At 43.5% G+C, this 17,568-nt stretch overlaps 1 protein-coding gene across 1 annotated transcript; it reads left to right on the top strand.

Annotated features, from left to right (window-relative positions):
- Window positions 1–14,173: 14,173 nt before the first annotated feature.
- On the top strand, window positions 14,174–15,759 carry wfdc2 (WAP four-disulfide core domain 2). Its single transcript, XM_062458195.1, has 4 exons — window positions 14,174–14,331; window positions 14,730–14,873; window positions 15,130–15,267; window positions 15,428–15,759. The coding sequence occupies exons 1-4, from the start codon at window positions 14,229–14,231 to the stop codon at window positions 15,559–15,561; spliced, it is 519 nt and encodes a 172-aa protein (XP_062314179.1). The 5' UTR covers window positions 14,174–14,228; the 3' UTR covers window positions 15,562–15,759.
- Window positions 15,760–17,568: the final 1,809 nt, after the last annotated feature.

Below are 17,568 nucleotides of genomic sequence, written 5' to 3' on the forward strand. Positions count from 1 at the left end.
CTTCCTGGTGGTCTACATGAGCAGAGCTTCCTGGTGGTCTACATGAGCAGAGCTTCCTGGTGGTCTACATGAGCAGAGCTTCCTGGTGGTCTACATGAGCAGAGCTTCCTGGTGGTCTACATGAGCAGAGCTTCCTGGTGGTCTACATGAGCAGAGCTTCCTGGTGGTCTACATGGAGCAGGGCTTCCTGGTGGTCTACATGAGCAGAGCTTCCTGGTGGTCTACATGAGCAGAGCTTCCTGGTGGTCTACATGAGCAGAGCTTCCTGGTGGTCTACATGAGCAGAGCTTCCTGGTGGTCTACATGAGCAGAGCTTCCTGGTGGTCTACATGAGCAGAGCTTCCTGGTGGTCTACATGAGCAGAGCTTCCTGGTGGTCTACATGAGCAGAGCTTCCTGGTGGTCTACATGAGCAGAGCTTCCTGGTGGTCTACATGAGCAGAGCTTCCTGGTGGTCTACATGAGCAGAGCTTCCTGGTGGTCTACATGAGCAGAGCTTCCTGGTGGTCTACATGATGTAGGGAGCCTGGGGGATTACATGGGGCAGGGCAGGGTATCCTAAGTGTAAATCAACATTCTATTCTATTTTCTATTTTCTTACAAATGACACGACGATGGCATCATTATGTGTTTGAAGTATCTAGGAGATTTGTTGAAAAAAGCCATGACATACCATGAAGTAAGCGGTTGTATTTACGTAACTCTGAAACAAATGCTAACTAAGAGAAGTTTATTTTTGTACCTATCCAAAACTACTTTATAACTCCCAAATACATAATAATAATACAATTTAAATTAAATATGACCCTCCATTTAAAATATTTTTGTGTGTCTTAATTCAACTTACTCCATCACGGAATCCTGAAAACATTACTTGATATTCAGAGATCACACAAACACAATCAGAGACAAATACAATTTTAAAGGTAACTTAGATATGTATGCATTCTCAAATTTTAGTTTATGGGAATAGCAGTGAAATAACATTACCATAAGCTTGGTGCAATGCATGCATAATAGATTGTTGTTTTCACTCTGCATATGGTAGGAGCTGGATTCGCTTCAAAGTGCACCAAATTTGCATGATTCAATGTGAGGGATTCTGGGATTACAGAGAACACCAGTTCCACCCCCCGTTCACTGTGGTACAGAAAGGTATCACATTCATACAGATGGCGGAGAACATTGTGAAAATACTGCCTTTATAATACAAAAGAGTAAACACAGGAAATATACAGAGACCAAGAAAAAACGAAATGACAAATATTGCACGACTTTCACACAGCAGTTTGCCCTGAGCCCCAGAAAAAGAAAACATTTCCATAGGACTTATATTTCAGACTTCTTCGATAATCATTGACGTGTTAAGTTTTTAAGTTCGAACAACTTTTCAAGTCCTCGTCAGATTTAAGAAATTTGCAAGGGCATCAATACAGTAGACTTCAAATGATCTGCGAGATGAGCTAAAACAACACAAAGGCTTGTTACCAACCACCTTCGCATCTCCATCATCACATTCAATTCCCCAATTAATTGTCTCCCAGGCACTCTCCTGTACGATAAGTCTTCAGTTTCAAGTTACATCAGAGTGAACACACACATCACTGTTCTTTGTGAGACGCAAACGCACCCTGCCTTACTAACAACAACCACCTATAGAAAGTTACAACTCGTGGCACAAAGAGATACAGATGTTTTCCATTTCCATGAATGCAGGAGATTTCTGCCTTTCAGTCTCGTCTGCCTCCTTCCACCGACAGGGTGAAGGCATAGCCTATGTTTCAGCAATGGGATTTTCACAGCAGTGGGCGCTTTCATGCAGATTTCATGCCCATCAATACAGAGTCGTCCCTCCTCTCATTGGCTAACCAGATTATAATTTAGATCAGGTCGTCCATCTGTTTGCACACTCCCACTCATGGCACCATGTGTAGCGTAGCATATAATAGTGCCACCTCATCGTTTTCCCGACATCCACCCAACACGATACCAGAGAAGACAGTCAAAAAGGTTTTTTTGTTTCTGTCTTTCTCTCTCTCAACGCGCTGCGTTGCTTCGTATTTGCAGCAGGGTTTTATATTCATGTTCGTTCGTGGGATTTCTTTCCAAAATGAACGGATTTGTGGTGAAATCGTTTAGGGGGAAAATGACATGAGGTCCGTGGAACATTGTTTCAGAACAAACCGGAACATGTCCAATCCATTTGGTTTGTGTTGGTGCAAGAGAACCCCTTGTTATGGATAGTGTGTGCAGTGTGTCTGATGAAACAGCAACACACATTGAAAGGCTTCATCAAACAAACAGAAACACTGCACAGGCCCAGGATGCTGTGGTACCGCTGAGAGGGGGAAGCACCAGGTGGCACGCCTTCCTCCAGACTGATCTTGATAGGTTCTGCTATGTCCCTGCAACACAGTTCCCTGGTTCTCCATACAACACAGTTCCCTGGTTCCCCCTACAACACAGTTCCCTGGTTTCCTGGTTCTCCATACAACACAGTTCCCTGGTTCCCTGGTACCCCCTACAACACAGTCCCTGGTTCCCTGGTTCTCCATACAACACAGTTCCCTGGTTCCCTGGTTCTCTATACAACACAGTCCCCCAGTTCCCTGGTTCTCCATACAACACAGTTCCCTGGTTCCCTGGTTCTCCATACAACACAGTCCCTGGTTCCCCCTACAACACAGTCCCTGGTTCCCCCTACAACACAGTGTACCACTCAGGCCCTGGAGACGTCAGCTTGAGGATTAGACAATCTGTGGGAGGCCGCGGAGGTCCCTGAACCTGAGGTAGCGGTGCATGTGGTTCTTTTGCTGATCTGGGGTGGATGGCGTGGTGGTGAGGGTCTTGTGATGCTGCCTGCCTAATATGGCCAGGTCTGGGCTCTCAGCTGAGGGTCAGGCGCTGTGCTGAACGCTGGGGAAGATGAGGGCTTGCTGCTGTGTCTGGTCTCCCACTGTCCTGGAGCTGCTGCAGAATGTCTGGGTCTGGATGTGTGTGTGTGTGTACAATACAGTGTGTGTGTGTGTGTGTCTCTAGATCTCTGGCTCTCTTATTTGTCTCTCGTTCTCTGTCAGTTATTTTCCTCTTGTTTCTGCTTCTCTCTATTGCTCTCACTTTCACTCTCTCTCCATCTCATTTCCATCTCTGTTTCTCTCTCTCTCTGTCCCTCTACCATTGCCCTGACCCCTAGGAGTGCACGGATGATACATTTCTTGAACTCATGGAAACACAGCTAGTGTGTTTGTGTGATAGTGGTGTTAACTGTAATTGTGGTCTTACACATCATCAACAGCAGTAACCTCTGGGCTTCATGCGGGCTACAAAACAACAACAAACATTTCAAGAATTATTTATTTGAGCCTTCACAAATTGAGCAATGTTTACTCTTTCACAAAGGGCATCCAGAATCATCTCGCAAATTGTTCATCTGCTGTTCAACCATGATGACTGACTAAAATCCGATTAAATATCTAATGTAGAGTAATTAAATGTATTCTAATGACAGCTGCCTGTACCTGAACTAAAACCGAGCAAATTGTGGAGTCCTAGCCGATTCATATCCATGATAAAATGTTACCCTTAATGAAATGCGAGTAATTAAAGTAAAAGCCTGATCAAATAGTACCTGACTGTCGGTCACCACAGTGACATGGAATTGAAAATGTCGTCCTTTCTCTGCTCTGAGTTACATTGTAATACAAAACCATTTAAAAACAGATCAGTTTGCCAAGCCCCACAGGAGTCTGTGATACTTAATCAACTAATTGACACAACAAAGACCTTTTCTAATGTGTGTTTTCAATTCAAGCTTAATGCAGAATTGAATAACACTCAGCCTTCTTGTGGTAATCCTTAATTATAATTATAAAGATAATTATACATACCATGCTTATACTACATACATATAGTTGAAGCTAGCAAAACGTTTTTCAATGTTTTTAAAAGCAAAGGATGTAAATACTTTACAGTACTAAAGCACTGGATCAACTCCTATATTCCATGAACATGAGTGGTCCGAACATGACTAGCCTTTATACTTTACTTGGGTGACTGCCAACAGATTATCAAAGAACTTAATAATATCCTCATGTACTGGTCAGTTTTTCAAACAGGCATCAACTTTCCGAGCATTGCTCCACGACAAACACAACAGATTAAATGTGCAGGATGAAGTAACTTCCTCAAAACGTATTGGTACTATAGGTAAGGTGTGTGTGTGTCTGGAAGTGGATGATGACAGAGGAGAAAGAAGATAAAGGAATCAGTCCCTTTATTTGACTTGGACGAACTCAGGGCTTGAGGCGTAACTATGGTCAATCCATGCTCTCTACCAGGCTGTGTGGAGGGGGGAGGGGTGTGTGTGATGTGGTTACAGGTCATTGTTGCCCCACAGATGAACTAAGTGACAATAATTGAGTTAAGAGGGGAAACAAATGATGTCATGAGCACATGAAGTGGAAGGAGACGACTGATTTATTTTCCAAAACATTACATGCCAGAGCAAATCAGTTTCGTCCGAGGTAGGGGGACGGGACTGAGGTCTAACTGTACACTCTGAGGAATCTCTCGCCCTCATCAGTGAACTCAGAGGACTTGACTGTGTGTTTGCCAAATCGGAGCAGAACAAGACAAGTTTTCATCAGGAGGTGTTGTGAATTTGGTGACTCGACGGTTTGCTCGGTTCCTCGACTCCAACGCTGTGTTGGACAATGACTTGTGCCTTTTGATCCGTGACGGAGCAGTTAACTCAACATGCCAATCAGATGTTATCATGACATCAAACAGCACAGGATGCTTCACGTATCACAATGCCAAATAGGTCACAGAGCCTCAAGTCAAATTTGCCCTCCGATCAAAAAACCTTAACCAAAACCAGACGCTAAACCAAAGTGTGAATTTGCACCATGAGAATGCTACAAGATCTAAAGTCTATTAGTGGAAGTGAAACGTGTTGGTGGCTGTCCTCAGAGTTGCTGTCGGTACAGTAAGAACAGTGGTTATGTTCAGCCATCTTGTTTTCCTAGCTCGTCTGCCTCAGTGTGACCTGGTACACACAGTTTGTGGTGCCAGTGGAAATAACACCACAAACGTAGTTGGTATTGATTATGTCACTTCCTGTGTGATGCGGGGGGGGGGGGGGGGTGCAGTGGTGGGGGCTCATCACGGGAGAACTTTATTAAAAGAGCTGAAGGACAATGTTGTTGCTGTTGTTGACATTCAACTGTTAGGTATTACTTTCCCATTTGGATGAAGAAAAAAAAAAAGACACATGATTAAAGTAACAAAAGGTTCCATTTGCTCCTGTCCTTTACCCAACGGAGGACTTCAGAGAAGAGACTATAATTGCTCTGAGATGAAAGTGGACACAATTATTTCCCTGTGATGACACAGATGCACCCATTTCAAAGAGAGGCTGCAACTTCAGATGAAGTTTATTTGATTAAGCGTAAGTGGAGCAGGCACGCGTGTGTGTGTGTTTGTGTGTGTTTGTGTGTATGTGTGTATGGGTGTGTGTATGTGTGTGTGTGTGTATGTATGTGTGTGTATGTGTGTGTGTGCGAATTAGTATACATGTGCTAGCAACACAACGTATCATATTTATAAGGCAAAACATGACTCCTCCTCCTGGGTTTCTGCCGCCACCATCTGTCGCTCCAACGGTCCGGTCAACCAATCAGCCGCTGCTTTAATTCAATCACCATTTGCTCGTCAGCTGTCAAGGAGCTTGATTTTCCTCGTCAAGTGTTTTTTCTCTCTCGTCGGCACATCTGTTTTACATAAGATGTCCTGTTGCATTGTGGGAAAGTGTCCCAGTTTTTACTGTATGGTGTGACTTGTGAAGGCTTGCTGAGGTTGTCATTTCACAGTTTGGAAAAAAGTTTCCCTCTCTGTAGGTGTGTGGTTAGCCAAGATTAACGTTCATATCTGTTCAGAATGAGTCATGAGGCTAGATGACTCATGTGGGGCTGGTTGAAGTTGTATAGATTGTTCAAAGTTCTGATTCCCACAGGTGAGAGAAGAATTGTAGTTCTAATGCTCAGTTCTAGAGTCTGTTTTCGCCCTGAACATTCCGTGGTCTTTGGAGCAGTGGCGTTCTGAGACTATGCTGAACTTAAAGGGTTCGGCTCCCAGGCACAGAAATAAGAGAGGATGTTTAATATGCATTTACTGAAATACATTATGAAACTGGCTAAAGGGATATTGTAGCTGTGCATACCATTGCCAATGAAGTACATTGGATGTGGGCTTTGCCTTGAGCTAACCATAGAATTAGAATTCAATTTTCTGTGGAGCTAACACTTTACTTTGACTAATGCATTTGGCTACATTAAAAAGTCAAAAATCTCATTTGAAAACTAGGCTGTGTTGTTGTAACTAGGAGCAGAGCTTCATACTCGAGATGTGCAAAACAACATATTACCTGATGTTGACTATAACAGCCAGTCAAAAGCATATGCATTGATAAAACTAACATTCGTGATTGCAAGACTCATACCATCAAGCCAGCTCAACACTTGGATCCCGTTCTTGTTTTTCATTATGCTGCAGTGCATTGTGGGAAGAGGATGGACTGACGTCCTGATTGCTTGTTATGGTAAGCATTTCTATTGTTCCCCGCAACCCAATTATAGAACAAAGGCATACCTATTGAAAGTGTTTGAGCTGGGGGGAAAACACACGACTGAAAAGGAAACACAACAAAATTGTCTGCTGCATTTTCAATTGTGTTTGACCTGAGAGAACACATCTCACTTCATATAACATGAGAGCACATATTGTGTATGTTTGCACTTTTGAAATACCTTTGGGAAAGTGCATTTTCTGGGTCAGGGACTAGGGAAATGCATAGCCTCTGATGAATAAGTCATGCGTTTTAGTCACCAATAGACAGTAGCAGACATTTGCTTTGGAAGGCACAGGCTGCTTAAGGACGTAAACTGGTGCTTTTATGTAGTTTGGTGGCTGTTTCTGGATACAGGCCTCCCTGACACACATACACGTTGTGTAACGCTTCAGGCTCCCACTTCTGGTTTGCTGTGGTTGTTTTAACTGCATCAGAGAAACTATGCATTCCTCTGAATATTTCCTAACGTGCAATGGAGCGTCCAACAAACCCAGGGTTATGCCATGTGAACATAGACAGAGTTTAACGTGTTCGTTCAGCAGAGCCTTTTATCCTAAGAGACGTAGATGGGGAGATTTGAACCTGCGACCTCTTGATCTGCCGTCAAATAATCCGCCACTGAGCTACATCCTGCTCTTACATTTACATTTAGTCATTTTAGCAGACGCTCTTATCCAGAGCGACTTACAGTAAGTACAGGGACATTCTCCCCCGAGGCAAGTAGGGTGAAGTGCCTTGCCCAAGGACACAACTTCATTTTGCACGGCCGGGAATCGAACTGGCAACCTTCAGATTACTAGCCCGACTCCCTCACCGCTTAGCCACCTGACTCCCTCTTACACAGGCCTGGTATAATTTAGTGTTTTGCAAATTATAATTCGGCTCAAACTCACGTTTTCTAGACATGTTTTCAAGGTTCGGACGTGTTTAACTGTTGAGAGGAGTGGTGACGTAGTGTACCATAAAAATACTGTCTAGTATTGATACTCCGGTTTGAGACCCCTTGTGATGGGTGTTTCATCATCTTTTGGAATCCAAGGTCCTAATGCTACTTGAAAGAGAAGATTCCACTGGTGTTTCTAGGTCAGTGGCTTTCATCCAACGTAATGGGAACGGTAAATTATGAATGGAGAAGCACTCGAGGACGAGGATGACGAAGATTATTCTGGCTCGCCTTCATCCTCCGGTGGACGAGCAAAGGGATTTCACACCCGTGGATGAGGGCAGAATTAGCCACAAGTGGTAGATGAGCAGATTATGGTTGTGGGCTCGTCCTACAAGAGACAGGATGCGTGGAGAAAAAGGGCGGTGACGGAGGTGGTGATGGAGATGGTGACAGCGGAGGGAAGGCGGAGGGCAATAATGATAAAAAATGACGTTGATGATGATGACGATGTGAAGATCTCGGAGCCCTTTACGTGACACTGTGATTGCTTTATCAATCTTCGTAAGAGTGGCACCCATGACTTGCCGAGAAAAACTGTTGGTTCATACAAAGCCATGATAATGATGGTGGGGTGTAAATGGGATGTGGGGATTGTTGTCCTGGCTGGGTAATGGTGACCATCAGAGATGATGATCCATTACTGTACAGGGGAAACTCTTAATTTGTATCATCTTCCCGGTATGTATTTGTGGGATGTTGTTCAATCCGAGTTTCTCTGTTTATAAGATGTGGTTTCTTGATTGCTGACAGGAATAGGCGGCTGTAGGAGTGAGCTGGGAGGAACAACAAACAACCCCTTCGATGGATCCTCCAGTTAGAGAGACAGTCTCCCTCTGTCTCGGGTCCATCACTGAACCAGATCCACATCTCAGATAGCTCAGCAGGACCAGGCAGGGGAGGAACGAGGGGAGGGAGGGAGGAGGAGGGAGAGTAGAAAGGGTGCTGAGAGGGGTCTAACTCCGGCATAAAAGTAAATTCAAATGCATAATTCATGTCCCTCTGTGTCAAAATATCATTTACGTGTGCTGTGTTGACTTTCGGCTCGTAAAAATGAGAGGGACATGATAAGAAAACGAAGGAGGGATAAACAAGTCAGGAGCTTTTCTCTTCCTGGCCTGAAAAGGAGGACTAGCCTATGACATGCCCCCTTCGAATTATTGGCTATCAATTATTTATCGTCAGATCTGCTATTCTTTATCTGTGTGTTAAGTAGGCTCCGTGTCAGTGAAATATCCCATCCATCTTCAAAGTCAGCTAGCTGTTAAAGGATTTGAAGGTGCCATTCACCATTTCAGACGTATAAACGAAAGCACAGTCTATTCTGAGAGAGAGTTCTCGGGCGAGTTCTGGTGTAGGTAAGATTTCTGTAAATAAGTTGTCTACCCTTATTATGCAGCAGGGAAGTCCTGTTCTCTGTATCTCAAAATATTCTCAAAAACCCTAACTATCGTTTTTAAATTGTAACCTAACGTTGGATACCATATAGTTAACCTGCTTTTCAAAATACTTTATAAAGACTATCCTTTGATAACGAGCTTCACTGTCGGCGTGAAGCCTTCCAACTCTCCAGTTTGGGATTGCCTGTCGTGATTGTCACATTAGCACAACATCAGCCCCTAGTGGTTTGCTGAGGTAATGACTCTCCAACCTGGCCACATCCGTCTCTGTTTATGTTCCTGAGGATCTGTGGTCTCTCAGTCTGTAGATAGTAATGGCTGATGAGGCCTTCAGGGCAACATCTTACACCGAGTCGGAGATATCCTCAGGGCAACATTTAGATGATGAAGCTTCTCTAGTCTCCTTGGACAGCACATTCATACACATTACATTAGCTGTAATTTAGGGTCAGAGGGAAGACATGCGGACAGATTTTAGACTATTGCTGCGCAAATCAAGGTAATGACATAAGTTTAAAAAAATATTTAAATGTCTGCACGTCCTTTCAGCCATTGGTTTATTCATATGTTGATTTAAAAAAACATGTACATGAACTTGAATCGTACTACAGGGAGAACGCTTTTTTTTTTTAAGCCAGCATTTTTCAGTTTTGGAAGGAACCACCTTTTTTTCTTTTTTTTCTTTTTTTTACATCTTTGTGCCATCAGAGAGCATGCTCTCGGATATAGTAGTAGGATAGATAGGATCTTTCCCCAAAACTCCCTTCGTGTTTACACCCCATATCTGTATGCATAGAGAGAGGGGGAGGAGGAGGAGGAGAGGGCACATATGACCTGCTCCACTTTTATTTTGATTTATAGGGCTGGTGGAGAGCATCATCACAGAATCGCTTCATCTTCTCAGCTTTATTACACCACATTTGTTTTCATTGTACTCCCAAGGCCTGGACTGAATACATTAGAGATTTCCCAGGAGGCTTCTGGACTCCCCATCAGCCGTCGAAGACAAAGGAATGATGGGGGGGATTTTTTTTTTCGTGAAATTGTTCAAAAAGTATTAGATGCTGCCGTTATGGCCTTCCTAATATGTGATTACTGTACCATCATTAAAGAAGAATTGCTTCCATGATGAATTGAGTTAATTTAACTATTCTGCTGGGAATAATGCAAAGCAAATGGAGAATGACTCAGTGACCAACAGTGGAAGTTCAACTGTCCAAAAGTAAGGAGATACACATTGAAATGCAAACACATCCCAAATATATTTGGCCAAACCACAACGACATCATTTTACGTTAAATCCCACACTCGAGTCTCCCTCAACAACACCGTTCTTCACAACCCCAGAGCTGGATTCCTCCCCAGCACAAACAAACCTGAACATCTCCTTCCAGGTGGCTCTCTCCCTGGCTCTCTCCCTCCTTGCTTCCCCAGCTTCTGGAGATTTATCTGACAAGGCCTTTACCCTTTCAAGTGCCTAACAGTCGTTTGGAAAAGCCTCGAGGCGATCTCGGCTCCAAAATCGGATTCCTTGTCTGCAAGATGACTAGGATCTGATCATCAGGCTGAAGATAAAACCCCAATTGGGTTTAGCATAGAGGGGTCAGTGCAGGGGCAAGGTACAGTATCATCCATCACTGGCTAGGATGCTTTGGAGTGGGGTGGGGGTGGGGTCTGTTTTAAAAGTTCAAAGGTCAAATTGACAGACATGTTTTGGGGTTTGTCTGGACACATAAAGGAACCATAGTTGGGTCCATAAAGGAACCTATAAAACCAGGATGGTTTGAGCATTCATCTTGATGCGATCAGAAGAGTCAAGGATTCTTTCCCACAACGTGGAAGGACTGTTGAAAATCCTGCATACACAGTACCTACATATGGTACATTCATAACAGGGTTTTTTTTTAGGTGGAACTGCAGAACAGGGAAGATCAAGCTGCAAACCTCAGATGCAAATTTGCATTTAATCTCAGCGTGCAGATATTTTCTTTCATTGCTGTGTCTTATCAACTATATTTCCACCACATTCTGATAGCGCGGTTATCGTACCCCTCCTCTATTGTTTTCTGGCGTCTCTAAGGGCTGGCGGTGGAGATAGAGCTACCGTGCGGCTGAAAAGACCCTGATTGCTCTCATCGCAGATAACGATCTCTTAAACTCCGCCAATCTTTACATTGTCGAACTCCTTTTAACTTTTACGTATTAATCTGCCTGAATTGTAATTGGCGTTGGCCCTCACGTCGACCACCACACTGGGGAACGAACGTTTGTCCTTGTGCTATGCAAAAAATACTAAACATTCCACTTGTGTCCTGAACATCCAAAAGCTGAGTGTAAGAAAGCTATCATCTTACTTCAAGGACAGACATCCAGTTAGGCTTGCTCTGCTACAGTACATACTGTACATGCACTGGAGAAGGAGTCTCAGAGATACCCTGTGATTGAATTCCCAAGGACAGTGAAAAGAGGTGAGTGTGATAATATTGAAGGTAATGAAAGAGGCATGAAATACTTGCATTAAATTAAATGCATACGTTACTGTGATACCTAGTACATTTAGTCATTTAGCAGACGCTCTTATCCAGAGCGACTTACAGTAAGTACAGGGACATTCCCCCCGAGGCAAGTAGGGTGAAGTGCCTTCCCCAAGGACACAACGTCGTTTTGCACAGCTGGGAATCGAACCGGTAACCTTCAGATTACTAGCCCGACACCCTAACCGCTCAGCCACCTGACCCCAGTACCATGGTATACATACTGCATAGTTAAAATAAATATACATTCTTGAAACTTCAGTGTGGTTGATAGACATAAGAAATAGAGGAACCCATTCTGACAACATGCATGACGAGGATTCCTGGCAACGGATGTATATGGTTCTTCTTGAACAGAAAGCCACCAGCATTGCATTGGTCACTAATTGAGCTCAGCAACAATGCAGTCCTACATGTCCCTTTTAAATTACATGGTCTTTTCTTTCCTGGAGGTTGAATAATATCCCTCCCAGAACCCCCTGTATAATAATGCCCTGGATTCTCTATGGGGACCTGGGGATATGTGTCAATCAAACTCAGCACAGACAGCATATATTTACATAGTCAACATCCAGACATATTGGGTTTCCTTTGACATCTGCATCCTTATTTCCCCCAAAAACTTAATAAACACAAAAGAAGTGTGTGATTCTCAAAAGAAAACCCTCGATATAAGAATTTTTCATGAGTTGTTCTTATTTGGAGGAGCGCTTTTGTTTACTTAATTGTTATGAGTTTAGTACTCCCAGGCGTAGTGGGAGAAGGTGAAGCCTCCATGTTCCTGATGGGGATCCATGTTCAGGCAAAGAGCTCCCCCTGAAGGAGACCCATGGTACTACATGCCCAGATGAAACATTTTCATCCAATATATTTATGCATTTCTATCAAAATGGAAATGCTACATTTGATACAAGACAGGCGAGGAATAGACTCTGGCTAACATTATTGATTCTGCTTCTTAGTATGCTGTGTGTCTTGCGTTTGAGCGCAGTTCTGGACCTGTTTCACAGTTACACTGCATGAACACACTTCTAGATTAATATTTCTATCCAATCAAGAGTGTCATACACTACATAATATGCACAGACAGACCTAAAGGAAAATGAAACCATCTGTTTTTTATGTACAAACATGTTTTGATTAATGGCACAATCACATCTCCATTTTATCTTAGTGTCAGTTGAACACGTAGTGTTTATTTTAACATGGCATTTTAACAATAACTTCATGAAAAGGTTAGGTGTTCAAAAAATAATTCCCATTGTTCGAAATCCGTTTGATTCCCATTGTTCGAAAGTGTGAACAAATGATAATATTGCTCTCTCTCTATCCCTCTTTCCCTCTCTCTATCCCTCCCTCTCTCTTTCTCTCTCTCTCTCCCTCCCTCTCCTTCTCTCCCTCTCTCTTTCTCTCTCTCTCCCTCCCTCCCTATCCTTCTCTCTTTCTCTCTCTCTTTCTCTCTCTCTATCCCTCCCTCTCTCTCCCTCTCTCTCTTTCTCTCTCTTTCTCCCTCCCTCTCCTTCTCTCCCTTTCTCTCTCTCTCTCCCTCCCTCTACTTCTCTCCCTCTCTCTTTCTCTCTCTCTCCCTCCCTATCCTTCTCTCTTTCTCTCTCTCTCTTTCTCTCTCTCTGCAGCACTGAAAAAAGATGTATGGTCTCTGTTTTCATAGCACATGCATGTGATGCTAAGATGGAGGCTCCTCCGGGGAGGGGCACCATGACAGAGTGCAGTAGATTGCCTCAGCAGGGTCTACTTTAAATCAAGATCAGGAGGGTGAATCAGAGAGACAGGCCAATCTCACCGCTAAGACTACCGGGCCCCGCTCTCATCTGAAATCCAATATCATGCAAACCTGGTGTAATCCCTCACAGAGAAGTGACATCAGACCTCCATTTTATGTTACCCCTGTTCTCACAGGGGTATAAATGTTACAGTTGTGTTGAATTTCTCTCCACAGAGAGGACATGTCACCACAGGGATGTTTACGCTGTTCAGCAGCTCCTCCCACATACAGTGGCAATTTGAATTTTATTTGGGGAAACGTAAATTGCAAGATGGGATTTTGTGTTAGGGGTAAATTATCTGGTAAGCAATTTGAGATTCAAATGTGAAATGGAAGACACTTTGTCGTTCTAGTTATGAAATCAGAACCTGTCATTCTTTATTTCTTCTGTTTTTGTTTTTGTCTACCATATATGGCTGATCACTGGAAAGGTCAAGTGCTATGGACTGGAAAATTGCAGTGGATGGGTGTCTGGCTGACCTAAAGTCTTATTATTCTGTAAACACATTTGAATAATGAAAACGAAATGAAAAAAACTATGTGCGTATCTGGTCTTATTGGGCTTATGTGTTAAAAGTTATATTCTGCGTTATTGACTGTTTAAATGTGCACTATAGACTACCATAGGACTTAATGTAAAACAACTTATTGAATAGCACTTGGGTATAATTCTGATCATTCACTGTCAACATTAAGGAACAACGTAGAGCAAAGAGACAATCCCACAGATTTAGATATTCATACTGAAGTCTTATACTGGCAGGCCCTGATTACAGTTACTGAATGTGACGTGAGGGGTGCGTGAAAGGGAAAGTAAAATGAGCGGCGCAGGGACCCAGCAAGCGCAGATGGGCCCGTGCGTGAGTGCGTGCACGCACACCCTCGTTGTATTGGAATATTTGTCCAAACAAGTACAGTCTTGAGCCCGACGCGAGGACAGCATGGAGATGCATTCGTCAGCGATTTGTGGGGTTATTGTTTTGTTTTTAGCTTTTGTAGATTTCAGTACTGTTTGTAACGCAGAATCCGAAAGTAATTTTACAGGTGAGTTTTGCAAAGGCTGTAGCTAATTAGTACATGTTTTATACACGAAAGAATGTTATTATCTTGATCATTATCAACTTTGAGGTAAGGCTAATTATTCATGTATTTTGTGTTGAATTTCTCCAGCGATCAATTCTGGATCTTGTTAAGCGTAGCTATGCTTAAAATAGGACAAAATGACTTAGTTTCTTAGAACAAGTGCTTCTTGCAAACAATGTTTCTTTTTTTCTTTTTTCTTTTTATTGTCATTCTGTGATTCAGATTTGTGATTGTTAACATGATTTCAGTTCGCCTGAGTTCACTAAAGAGATTCCTCTCTCTCTCTCTCTCTCTCTCTCTCTCTCTCTCTCTCTCTCTCTCTCTCTCTCTCTCACTCTCTGTCTCTCTCACACTGTCAGTGACTCTCCCCAAGGCTGGTCACTGTCCACGGCGCCTGAACGTGGTCCCATCTAAGAGGGCATGCGACTGTGACGAGGATTGTCCAGGAGACCACAAATGTTGCGTCTTCGACTGTGGAGCTGTTTGTGTCCCTCCTGTCTTCAGTAAGAAGGAAAAACACGGAGCATTAACTTAATTGCTGCATGGAGCATGAAGTTATTTGGGGCTTTAGTGCAGAGGCCACATGCCTAAGATAATTGACCATTAAAAAACTGCCATTGAATTAAAAATGTTTAAACAATTATTGCTCTCAAAATCCTAGTATAATTTTATGTTTTCTGAAAGTCTACATGAAGCGTTTAAATCTTCATGACCTGAGCTCACAGTGTGATGTACCCGACACATTGTGTGTTTCCAAAGGGAAGCCAGGAGTGTGTCCTCCCAGGCGATGGGGAGCAGGGATGTGTGCGGAGTTCTGCTCCGATGACAGCAACTGTCCCAACAACAAGAAATGCTGTTCAAACGGCTGTGGGCATGAATGCATCACCCCCTACACAGGTAAACATCAGGCGCTGAGGGGTTTGATGTAAAATTACACTGGGTAAGTGTGCTTACCATGTAGGGTGAGGCCTTACAGCAGGCCCCCAAAAAATCCTTAAATAATCTTTTGTAAGAGAGTCTTTTGCCGGAACTTACAATCTTCTCCCTGTTGCCATAGTGAAGCCAGGCCGCTGTGCCCAGCCGAAGGGGACCCCCATGTGTGCAGAGTACTGTTACCACGACGGCCAGTGTCCAGGAGAGCAGAAGTGTTGCCGGACAACTTGTGGCCACTCCTGCAGCGAGCCATGCTGATTGGTTAGGAGGTCAAGGAGGTCAAACTTTCTGAGTTTGAGGTTTTTAAAGTACTGTATGTTGTTGGTTCATGTGAAAGCAAAGGAGTGCCTGATTTTATTAAGCAGGATTATGTGTTTTGTAGGCTATGAGGTAGTGAATGTTTTTTATTGTTTGTACTGTTCTCGCCAAAATAAAAATCTCTACGTAAAACTTTCATTCCTCTTCTTGTTTGTGAGCGCGCTGCCAGAGAACCTGCCTGGTGTGCTTCCAGAGATGCACCTTATATGGTCCGGCTTTGCTGCAAAAACAGATGATGAAACAATCCAAGAATGAGAACTGCTCAAGTACATGTTCTACTGGAGATCTGGCCCAGACTCTGTCTGTCTGCCTCAGGTTGAGGCAGGGCTGCAATGTCCCACTGCTCTCACTCCTAACCTCACCCACACTCCCTGCTTCACCCCAGCCTCACCTCCACTCCAAGCCTCACCTCCACTTCCAGCCTCACCTACACTCCCAGCCTCAACCTAGCCTCACCACCACTCCAAGCCTCACCTCCACTTCCAGCCTCACCTCCACTCCTAGCCTCACCTCCACTTCCAGCCTCACCTCCACTCCTAGCCTCACCTCCACTTCCAGCCTCACCTCCACTCCCTGCCTCACCCTAGCCTCACCTCCACTCCAAGCCTCACCTCCACTCCAAGCCTCATTTCCACTCCCAGCCTCACCCCGATCTCCACTCCCCCCCTCCCCCACTCCCAGCTCCATGCAAAGCTGTTATGTTTAGGCCAGCAGTTGTTCCCACATCCTTTTATAAACGGACAGTTAAGCTAGCTGCTAGTCCGGACGTGGCCAGCGTTCATGTGGAATGCAGAGGGATCTTTTTTTCTCTTCTTTTCGCTCCGCAGTACGGTGCCAAACACGTGTGAGAGAAAAAGGGTGGGATTGCTGACTCGCCAAAGAATGAAACCTCTGTTTCTTTCCAAATTTGGCAGGAGTCAAGTTTGTTTACTGAGAAAAGTAGGTACTCAGCCTGGGGTGTCCTTGGCTTAACACACACACACACACTTCAGCTGAGTCAAGAGGGATTGAACTGATCCTACTCTTAGGAAACTGTGATGAAGTTCTCATACTGGACCGATAAAAATAACATACAAGGTCATTCTCGCCCACACAACACATGATATGCACACATCTTGATATTGAGATGAGTGTAAACCAAACAACAAATATGTGTGCTTTTCATATACTGTATTTATTGAAAAGACAATAATAAATATCCCAGTTCTCCCAAACATATTCACACATTCACCTTCCTCTTGGTACAATCCACTCATTGTATAGACCAGAGTTTTACTACTGCAATAGTATCTTGCACAGCGAACACAAGTGAAGACATCGAAGTTACCATTTGGTGTAGTTGGTAGTTAGTAAGAATGTATGAAATGTCCTAATACTTTATCTTGCACATAAGTGTTAATATAAATGTAATTTTTTTAGGGGCACTGTTTCCAACAAAAATGCATCAACTGGTTCTTTGAGTAACAATAAATTGAATCCCTTCCAACATTTTAAAAACCAACCAAAGGCAACTATTTATGAAACATGTCAGTCAGTGCGTCAAACATTTCAACATGCATTCATCGCTAGAATTAATAATACTTGTTTTGTTTAGATACAGTAGAAGGAAAATAAACAATCATTTATACTGAATTATATCAGTTACAGTTAATGATGTTGACTATAGGCTAACCATATGGATTCATTGGCAGGCATGTCAGCCAATAACGTAAAATAGGCTTTTAGTCATTTTTATTGTTACAGTCATAATTTTATAGATCAAACCCCCAAGTCCCCCTGAAACACGGGCAACAGACTTCGGGTCCATCCACGCACTACTAATGTGGTTTTGAGTGGGAGGAACTTTACCTGTTCAGTCAGAGCCAGTGACAACAGGCGGATGGCCTTCGCTTTAGCCTCTGCTTTGGCTAGGACTGCATTAGCCTCACCTGGGGTAAAAGATTGGGA

Source organism: Osmerus eperlanus, chromosome 4, assembly GCF_963692335.1.
Source record: "Osmerus eperlanus chromosome 4, fOsmEpe2.1, whole genome shotgun sequence".
Classification (NCBI taxonomy): domain Eukaryota; kingdom Metazoa; phylum Chordata; class Actinopteri; order Osmeriformes; family Osmeridae; genus Osmerus; species Osmerus eperlanus.